At 40.2% G+C, this 10,682-nt stretch overlaps 1 protein-coding gene across 2 annotated transcripts; it reads right to left on the bottom strand.

Annotated features, from left to right (window-relative positions):
* Positions 1–4,326: 4,326 nt before the first annotated feature.
* LOC117428839 (vesicle transport protein USE1-like) lies at positions 4,327–10,682 on the bottom strand. 2 transcript variants are annotated; one of them, XM_034047798.3, is made up of 8 exons: positions 10,513–10,682; positions 9,701–9,750; positions 9,504–9,582; positions 9,152–9,304; positions 8,919–8,931; positions 8,670–8,700; positions 8,091–8,253; positions 4,327–5,631 (listed from the first exon to the last, which is right to left on the bottom strand). In XM_034047798.3, exons 1-8 carry the CDS (start codon positions 10,612–10,614, stop codon positions 5,449–5,451), a joined length of 774 nt encoding a protein of 257 aa, XP_033903689.2. In that variant the 5' UTR covers positions 10,615–10,682; the 3' UTR covers positions 4,327–5,448. The 2 variants fall into 2 exon arrangements, with proteins under 2 accessions (XP_033903689.2, XP_034767667.1); XM_034911776.2 differs by lacking the exon at positions 10,513–10,682 and adding an exon at positions 10,204–10,443.

Below are 10,682 nucleotides of genomic sequence, written 5' to 3'. Positions count from 1 at the left end.
CTGTATAAACGTGTTTTTAAAATGTGTCCTTAGTTTTGCCTTCTGTGCGGTGCAAAGTGAAATCAAATCTTAGCACTTTGCTTTACTCCCCTTTACCACAGACATACAATAATCTGTTTGCATTCCCTCACTCTGAGATACAGTAGTGTGAAAATATATAACAACGCCCCCTTGCTTCTGTAGTTTGGATTTGGTGTGTGCATATGAAATAATACCACTGCAACTGAAAATCTTTGGGGAAAGCCAAAATAGACAAATTAGTGATTGTCTCATTCAATTGAGCACTTTAATAGGCCACACATGCAATTAATTTAAAATGTTAAGAGAAAAAGAACACAGAGCTACAAACAGTAACATGCATGAGACTTTTTAGACGTTGTTTAAGATGCCTAATTAAATCGCAGTGGCCTAACCTTTTCACACAGGAGTGTCTATTGGTTCTATATCACTGATTACTGACTGAAAATGGAAATTCTCACACCCAGAGGTCTTCATGCAGCTCGGTTAATAAAGGGTATACATGACAAATCTTGAGGTGTTCAAATAAATGTGCACACTGCTGTGATAGGAATGATGATCTGCTTGCAGCTGTGGGGTTCGGTGTGTGATGCATGACAGTCCCTTCAGTTCAGAAAGCAAGAGTGCATTTACATCAAGCATGCAATCATATTCTCAATTGCCACTGGGGTTTTTTTTTTTTTGAGCTAAAGAATTAAAACGAAAAGGGGAAAAACAGAAAAGGAACTGCGAGGTTAAAACTGATCACACAGTTGAAACTCCAGTCAAGGGGAAGCTGGTAAGCAAAATGTTCTCAGCCTGCGCTTGATGGGATGTGTCAAAATCGTATTGTAATCTCCTTGAAAAACCAGCATGCAACTCCGGGGAGACTGGGAAAATACTCAAATATGGGAAAAGTAATGCAATCACCTGCTGCCCCATAGATGTTGGTTTTGGTATTGCGGGGATTGTGTGCCGTTGCAGAGCTCAGGAACAGTGCTTCCAAACTCTGGCCCTGGTAGTCTGTTCCAGTCCACGGATATGTTCCATTAGTCGGTTCAGGTAACTAATTGAGGACCTGGGTGGAAAGAATAGCTGGTCCAGAATGGCTCTTGAGGACTGGTTTAGAAAGTACTGGCGCAATGAATATCAATTATAGGTTGTTAAATATTATTTACAACAAATCGCCTTGTCACTGTGAAGCAGCTACACATGTTCAAGTTTGGCATTCATAACCGGCTACCAAAGGACAGATGAATACCAAACCTTATCAATGAATCATATATATATAGAAAAATGACTGACTAATGCCTAACTTAACACAGGGGTGGAAAGACTCCTATTAGCAGTTGCACCCAAGTTTTATTACAAGCTTGATTAGCCACCGTGTGTAGGTCTTATTAAAGCAGGACTGGAGAACACTGCTATGTAACGGGAGTCTCATTTTCACCCCTGCAGTAAAGGTCTGTCTATTGCAGCTTCTCGCCGGTCCCTCTCACTCCTGAGGGTCTTGTAGCTGCCAGGGGAGGCCGGGTCTCTGTTCACACGATAATGTTGCCTAATCCTCTCTTCTCTTTGCTCTTTCCAGGAGCACGGCCGACACGCTGAGGCCCCACGCGGGCACGCCTCTCATTTCAGAGCCTCTGTTCCAGTGTCTCCAAGGGGTGCCCGTGCAAATCTCATAATCATTGATGCCAGATCAGAGCCCGGGGCAGCGTGAACAACAATGAAAAAAAAAAAGAAAAAGCTCTCAGTTTTGTTCAATTTTGTTCTGCGTCGCTTGAATCCTGTGATGTTTTCTGATGCTCTAAAGGAGCAGCAGTTCTGCTCACTTTGTCCTTGGGAGAATATGCAGCAAAGAGTTCAAACTTGGTGCAAATAATGGGTTTAAAACATGCAATTCCACGTGCCTAAGGAATTAACCAGTCATGCACGGGCAGTCTAGTTGCACAAAAGTGTGGGCTACATATGGTAAGTTTCTAAAACAACATAAAGTCCGACCCCTGTACTTTCAATGTAAAATACACGGCGTGTCCTTTAAAAACGAACTCTCATGACACGGCTTCAACTTGCTGCAGGTATAGTGCTCTTCAAAGACAGGGCCCTAATGCGACTGGATTAAACAGAGCCCCTGGCACTCAGAGAGCCAGCAGGATTTTCAAAGCAATGGGGACTGCTCTAATCAGTGAGACACAGATCCAAGGGGATTATTCATCTGCAAGCTACCCTGATGGCATGCATTTAGCAAGGCGAGTCTGGATCCCTGTTAAATGCATGCCATTGGGAGCTTTTAAGTTGATTTCAAAGTAGCAGCAAATTGTTTTTATATCAGGACCAGGGTTGCTAGAAGTGCAGAGGATGCCACACCATGGATCCCATCCCTTGCTTCTTAGTCCTCTAAGCGATACCAACAGCCAGCTTTGATCCTGTGCTTTTTGCACTGAGGACAGATCTCAGGTTTACTGATCAAAGACTGGTGCAGCTGGGCGTTGAGCAGATAGCCCTCATTGCTAGTGGAGTGTATTGTACCGTCTTTTTGATCAAGGAAACAAATAAAAAGTCTCTCGCATTTGGAGTTCACCTTGGGTGGAGTTTGCTTGGTTTTTGAATCTCCGGTAACAGTATGAAGTTTTGTGTCCAGACTTGAACTGAAGCGCTAAGGAGCTGGTTCAGGGTAGACTGCAAAGCCAGGGTGGATCCAGGCTGAAATAAGCTCCCAGAGGCACATTTCAGTAGATCTATTTAGTTTGGTGATGTTTCCTACTTTAAAAAAAAAAAAAAAAAAAGAAAAAGAAAAACTGCATCACTTTATTATCTAATTTGAACCAACCCAGTAACCAAAACAAGCCCCAGAATGAGCTACAGCAAAGAAACAGAAGCTGACAAAGCTTGCGTGGACACAAGGAACAAGCAAAAGCAGGTTTATCACCCCCACCCCCAGCATGGTATACACCTCAACAGGGTTTACTCCAGAAGGGTTATCCTTCCAAATTAGAAGTACCTCTACCTGTCAAAACGATGTCCCATTTGCAATCCGATCCCTGGTATTTACTCCAGAAGACGGGCTTCCTAAATTTGACTTCCTGCCCAATTGTAGTGGGTTCGAGTGGATACGTTCCACGTGTTCGTGACACCATCATATTCTTAAAATTGACGTCCTGGCTGCAGTCCGGCTCTGAGCTGACACAGCTGCAAGTTTCTAAAGTAAAAACGTGAGACTGGCAAAAGCATGCCGTATAAATTGCAGTGTGTGTTTAATGGAGTATGTAATTTGACATCCCTGCATAGAGGTCTCTGTAATCAGATAAACTTAAGGAATTAACCTACATTAGATGTACATTAGCTCAACAGCATTACGCTATAATAAAGCTTTAGTGAAGAGGTTACCTAAAGACAAGAATGGTAGTATTCATTAAAACAGCTTGTCCTGTAATGTAGTATACATTTCTCAGTTCTATCCAATATTCCAGCTTCTCTCAGTGTGTTCTGCACAGATACAGAGCACGTATTTTACTGCTGAGCTCACTTCGGTAAAAATAATACATCTTCAGGCAAAACAAGGAAACTGTCAATAAATGGACCTGACAGTTACTAATTAAGTACCGGCACAGTGCTATTTTGAAATCAGACCATTAAGTGGCTGTTTCTGAAGGTCAGAGGAGCATTTAAAAGAATATTTGTAACCAGGCCAGGTTGGTATGGTGCACAAAGCTTTCCACGCATGTAGTCTGGCAGCACCGTCTTCAGTTCACTCTTTGAGATGCACAGATACAGGAGATGCTAAAGTGTCTATTGTCTGAAGAGCCGACTGTTTTCCCTTTAACAAGGTGCGGAATGAAAACACGTCTTGTGTTTTGGGCAGCGAGCCAGGGGTTGAAATACAAAAAAAGGAATTTTTAGCAGCGATACCTTTTTTTTTTTTTTTTTATTTAGTGTACAGTTCGACTCGTGTGTTAGATTTCCTGCTCATTCAGTGCTGTATTGGAAGGTTATTATTAATTATTATTATATTGAATTTTTTTCTTTGCAGTAAAGTATTCACTATTTTATGTATCTGCTTTATCCGCTGCGAATTAGGCTTTATGTTAATGTAAATGTAATGCTTCCTTATTAGAAAAAAAATAGAATGGCAAGCCATTGTCAGAATTTTTTTCAAAATGAAGTAAAAGTCGATGCCAAGGACGGACGGAATGGACAGGTGGCTGCATGGAATTGCTTTTGCATGCAAGTCCAAGAACGACAGAATGGACTCAGTACCAAAGTAAATAAATGACAGTACTGGCATGGAAATGGCTGATCTACGATGCTATCAAGTACCGATTCCAAAGATCGAAGAGGAATATTCTCATCAAACAGCCAAACATCACACCCCCCCAAACAATCACACTCAATTATTTGTTCTCCAGCACAAAAAAAGACACCTGTGAATGAGTTTAAATTATTAAATAAAATATATAATACATTACTATATAACAGTATACTGTGTCAGTACACGTGGCCTCAATGACTTTATTTAAACAGCTCATGTTACCACTTGCAATCACCCCCACCCAACAATATACCAGTTCCACTTATGTCAGTGAGCCCAAGGCCATAAATAATGTTTTGGTCAAAACTGGAGACCTATACTTACAAGAAAAACAATTATTAATAATTAGAATATTACATCTGAGGTTTCTATGGGTCAGAATTGGTGGTGACATACAATGAAAGAAACAAAATGTGCTTTTTGGTTGATGTAGGTCATAATGATCAACCTACAAGTATCCAACCAATGTTATTTCAAATCCTTCGCTAAATAATTATATCTTCTACACGCACTGGATAACACTGTATCAAATAAGACTGAACGATGTTAAAAACAGTGGCAGAATAAATCAAAATGTAATTCTGGATAAATTCAGCTACCCAAGGCACAGAAAATACAGACTTGCTGTTTTGACCCACAGACCCTGCTGTATGGGAAAGAGGGGTATTGCCGTGAGTTTTCAGACCACGTTCCGCAATCCACAAACAGCACCACGTCAAGCTTTTGTGTAGACAGCATCACGACCACGCAGTGATTTTGAGTGCAGAATCTGCTCATTTCCTTAATTCCTTAAGTGTCATGTTTTTTAATTCATTGCTAGCTTCTTTGCAGGTTGAGAGGTGTGGTCTGAAAACGCATGACTCTCAAACGGAACAGCAACAGACTGACCCGTGAATTCATCATGCATTTGTGAACAGGACGACTCTTGACTACAGAAGCAGGTGAAGGGTGAGATTATGAATATTGTCTGCAGGGAACTACAGCTAAATCCTGTACGCAGACAGACATTGCTGTGTCCTTTGTCTAAAACAGATCATCATGAAGACTCTTTGCTGCTTCCACCCGGTGTCTTTCTATATATAGATCATCTGTATTAAAGGATAATTCAATATAGAGGATTATGTGAATCATTATTATTAGAATCAGCGAAGTCTAGGAAAGATTCTTATGAACAGAATCATGCTGATGAAAATAAAACAGACAATGATCAGCATGATCCAAAGCAGCCAGTTCACGGATTTCTTGGTGTGCTGCTCCAGCCTTTCTGATTCTGTCTTCAGCTTCTCAAAGTTCACGTCTGCCATCCTCATGGACTGGGTCAGTGTCTGGGGGGGGGGGGGGGGGGGGGGGAATAAAACATAATAAAAGTTAAAAAGACACCCCCCCATCTGTATACAAACCATCTCACGGTCATACAAACCATTTGATTCCACTAGCTGTTTATTCTACGAGGCAAACCGCACTGTAGTTCAGATTTATTTTACATGCATCTTAATATCATGAAAAAATAAAAAATAAAACTGATCTGTTAAAACAAAACGGATGTATGCTTTATAAAGCAGGTACATTGAAGTCAAAGTAGTATCTGATTGTGACAGGATGACGTCACTGGCCAGGCTGTTTTGACCAGGATGGAGACTCAGACACTAGAAAGCTGCAGGTTTAAACATTCTTTTGCACACTTTAATAATAAATAATAACAAAACAAAACAAACAGGCACAATGGCCAAACAAGCAGTTTAAACAAAAACAATATATATTTTTAAACTCTGGGGTTTTAGACCAAGCTCGTTTTCACACACACAGCTTCACAACTCCCCTAAACACCAAGGATGATTTCTTCACATATCCACAGCACAGCACACAAAACTAACCTAATTAATCATTTAATCACTTATCGGCTCCAGCCACATTCCCACATGTTATTTTTGGCAAGGACAATAATTGTCTGCTTCCCTGCCAACCCAAAACCACACTAATAATAATATTAATACAAAATACATTCAAAACACAGGGGCGTGCGAACCCCGTCACACAGATAAACACGCAAATCTACTGTATTAGTAGTTTTGGCTTTCAAAGCCCTGTTAGTTGATTGATCTGTTTCTACTTTCACTTCTAAATGACTTTGGTAACCGCTACATATCCTTTTGTAATTCAGTGCTGCGTTTTGTTCTCTGCTTCTTTCGTAAAGTTGAAAACATGGATAAACATTAAGCTACATGTAACCCTACAACTTTATTACTGAATTAAGAAATCATTTTTTTCCGGGCTCAGCCCGATTGTGATGCAACATCCTATTATTTGTGGCAGTCTTTCTCCCACCCAGTTTTACTGCTCGGGTGGGCCCGAGGCACAGGGAGGTCAAGTGATTTGCCCAATGTGACAGTGAGTCAGAGGCTGAACTTGCATATACTAAACAGGATCTACTTGCTCACAGTTCTGTGCCCTTCCTTCTAGACCGCTCTGCCTACCCCCCCACAACCTTTCTCCTGCAATGCATTTCCAGTGCACCTTTGCATTAACTTACCTACCCCCCAAGATGTACATTTAACCAGTATAGCTAGTGTCCATTTGAATCATGACGTGTTCTTGTTGAAAGCCATTATGAACATCCCCTTAAGCATTTAGTTACACATGAACACAATCCTTCAACAATACTGTGCAGATTGTGTTTTAGTGCCCCCTGCTGGGTGAAACTGGTAAATCTTCACTGATAACCAGAACTGTAAGCAGGAATGCCTTTTCTATACAAAGCTACTGTCCCTTGATCTAATACAAGGTGAAAACCTAAGATAGTAATTTTATTTTTATTTATTTATTTATTTTAATTTGGATGTGCTAAGTCTCTGCCTTAACTGAAATTCCAATAAGCAATAAGGTTTACAAAAACATTATCCAAAAAAACATGGATTTACTACTTTATCGACAAACATTATTATTATTATTATTATTATTATTATTATTATTATTATTATTATTATTATTATTAATAATAATAAATTACATCTAATTTAATAGAACAAGATATATCGGTCTATGGCCACTGCACAACAGATCTGTTTCTTTATTCAAACCGTACTATAAATACTAAATTAATAAACATTTTTGAATTTGCCATGTCCATAATTCATAATTAATGCATTCATCGTGGAATCAAAATTCACAATTCAATCAGTTTTATGTGCGTTACAGAAATGACGGAAACGGTCGCATAAATAAATAAATCTACCAAATATCTCTCGTTCAAACAAAATCTCCACGATGCATAATGTTTTAAGATGAGAAAAGAGACTTCAAACTCTACGTTTGCATGTGATCGCCTCTCTCTCTCAACAAAAGGGTTTTAAACAGACAGTAAATCCCATATGCCAGCAACAGGATTTTCAATTCCTGCAGTTGTCACTATTACAAAGCCCGGAAGGTGAAATCCAATGTGGGGGGATTAGATGAGGATAACTGGCTCTAAACACCGATGACGGTGATTAAAGGGGCTTTTAATGATGGGATCCTGGAAGGGGATATTGCACCTGTGGAGTGCACTAGCAGTACTAAGTGGAGACTCCTGACAGCACAAATTTAGTGCAACAGATTAAACTGGTAAATCAACACCTTCAGGCATGCTTGCAGAGCAGTGTAGGGAAACCACAAATTACCACTGGTTATTTATGCTTTGTGTGGAGGGGGAGAGGGAGAGGGCGAAGGGACAGGGAGAAGGGGAGGACTATTCTTCGTATAAAATAACTGAAATAAATAATGGTAAACACACACGAGCAATCTGTACCTGATTGTCCATTTTGATGACGTTCTGTGCTGCTAGGGAGTTGTTCTTCAGATTGCGAGCCAGGCTCAGCATCTCCTCTGCTAGTTTCTCCTGGATGTTGTGGTGGTGCTGGAGGACTGTGTCGAGCTCCGTTGCCGATTGCCTCTCATCAAGCGCTGTGCCCCTGTACGTCCAGACAAAGAATACCGGAGCTAAAATCATTTCTGTAATGATCTTGGTTTCCTCATAAACCTTTTTTTTCTATTTATTTATTTATGCATGTATTTGCTTGTCACAGACATCAGAGGAGAGGTTTATATTTAAATGTGGACACCAGGATCAGCTGTTGTCATCATAGAAGACATGAACGCTTTAAGGGACATGTGTCCCCCACAAATAAAAATGACGCTAACTTCGTTATTTTGACAACGAGGTGCTTCCTCCTCGTGTTACTTGAGTGGCTCTCAAATGTATTTAAGAAGAAACAGTTTGAACAGCTATCGCTCAATTCCTTGTGTACCTTGCGGGGGTAAGAAACACTTTCAGTTGAAATGTTTGTTAATGTTGCTACGTTTCTTACATGTATAAATAAATACAGACCTCCTATTTCTCAGCTCTGCATCTCCAGCACCTGAAAGGAAAGACATTTGAACTCATTGTCATTCAAAAAGTCAAAAGCATGGTAAACTGGGGTAAAACCTTTTTAATATTATTATTTACCACACCATGATAATGTTGTGCCTATATTACATTGACTACAGTGATGCATAATATAGCAACTAGCTCAATATCCTCAATAAATAAAGCAAAATATCAGTTTTAATCGTAAAAATGAAAGAACTCATTTACCTGTATTTGATGTCTGTAAAAAAAAAAAAAAAAAAAAAATTTGAATAGAGAGAAGGCAAAACATATTTTTTTTTTGAAGACTTGGCCTTATGTTACAACATGTCTCCTAGCCACAAACCAATTGCACTGCACATAATCCACTGGCCCTGCATGTGCAGTGTATGATAAAGTCTTTAATGACGCAGTATCATTGAGAGATTCCCCTCATTGATTCTTCAATAGCAAAGACATACTGTGCCGAGGAGCTCGTTCCTCATCTCTCCAGTACACCTGGCTTTCGTCTGCAGGTGGACGGTTTTGCTGGCTGACGTTCTCTCGTTCCCAGTGGTCGGAGTTCTTCCGGGGGCCAGAAACTGATTGGCCAGAGCTTTCTCTGTCGGAGACGTCTACAAAAACAAAAAAACAAACGTGAGGTTTGAAAACATCAATGCAGTTGGAGGTTCTACTTTTGGATTTTCAAAAGCACTTTCTTCTGTTAAAAACTTTTTTTTCTGGGCTTAATATACAACGTATACCGGGACACTATCACAATAAAGGTTTTTTTTTTTGTAATAATAATAATAATAGGTCTGGAAAAGATCTTACCAGTTTCTCAGCTTCCAATAATCCTTTCAGAAATTCTACTTTCCGGGTGTAATCGGTCAAGGCCTCTGGAACAGGTTTACTAAAAAAGATTAAAAATCTGACGTTATTTGCACAGTCATAGGCTTCCCATATACTGAACAATCACAAGTCAAACACTGGGCGTGCTGCGATTCTTTGCTTCCCGTGCAGTTATTTACCTTGTACTTTTCTTTAGAGCTGCCAGCATTTCCTCAAGGGCGCTTACATACTGGAAAGAGACAAACATCTCAATCTCAAACTCATTTTAAAGCTTTGTTATGTAGTTCCATAACCCTCTTTTAAAAGACACCAGTTAGCGTCTTTCTGAGCTTTACCTTTATGTTAAGGAGGTTAGGGTGTGCCTCATTTTTTTAAAAACTTACAATAAGTTTAAGAAGAAATGTACATTAGTGTTGCATAGAGCTGTAGTATAATACATTGCATAATATTAGTGCACAGTGCAACATCTTCAGTCAACAACAGTGGAAGTTTCACCCGTGTGGCTATTTTTAAACGTTTCCCTTAAAAGCATATTTGCATAACTGAACATAAAGTTCAGTGCGATTGACAGCCCACGTCATTTTTGCTTCATTCCTACTCGTTCTGAAATCAGTAAGCCGACAGTCATAATAATATATTTACAAGAACATGCATGACCCAAGTTCAGAATGACATCACCTACGAATTCCAGCAAACCTGCGATACAGATTTGACGGGAAGTTCCAAAGCGTATTTCTTCTGTCACATATTAAACTTCAGCTACGTGGTCGTGTGTGGGTGGGTGGTCCACATTATATGTCTGCCGTGCGTGTCACTAAGTCAAAAGCAATAAAATACGAACTGTGTTCAACGCTTTCATTATAAGATGTAAAATTTAGCAAGCGTCTGTCTTGTCCACTATGACGTGGCTCTGGGTGTGTGAGTCTTCACTTCAGTGAATTTACAATCCTGTTCGTCGCAAGACAAACAGGAGCCCTCTCCCTCGCGTCACCTTTTCCAGCCTCCACTCCGTATCGCCCCGTTTCTCGGACGCCATGGACTCACAGCGAGAGAGCAACCGGATAAAATTGATCTCCAACCTAGAAGGTGCCATGTTTACACGAGCACGCCGGAAAACGTCTGCAACCCAAGTGGGAGGGAACCGGAAAATGACAGACCAAT

The sequence above is a fragment of the Acipenser ruthenus genome, chromosome 47, assembly GCF_902713425.1.
Source record: "Acipenser ruthenus chromosome 47, fAciRut3.2 maternal haplotype, whole genome shotgun sequence".
NCBI lineage: Eukaryota > Metazoa > Chordata > Actinopteri > Acipenseriformes > Acipenseridae > Acipenser > Acipenser ruthenus.
This window is presented reverse-complemented; position numbering and strand designations above follow the sequence as displayed.

Coding starts and splice junctions, on each gene's coding strand:
- LOC117428839 (XM_034047798.3), bottom strand. CDS start 10,614: ATGGCACCTTCTAGGTTGGAGATCAATTTTATCCGGTTGCTCTCTCGC. Junction 9,751..10,512: donor CGGAGTGGAGGCTGGAAAAG/GTGACGCGAGGG, acceptor GTCTCTTTCCAG/TATGTAAGCGCCCTTGAGGA. Junction 8,254..8,669: donor GCAGAGCTGAGAAATAGGAG/GTCTGTATTTAT, acceptor CTGGACGTACAG/GGGCACAGCGCTTGATGAGA.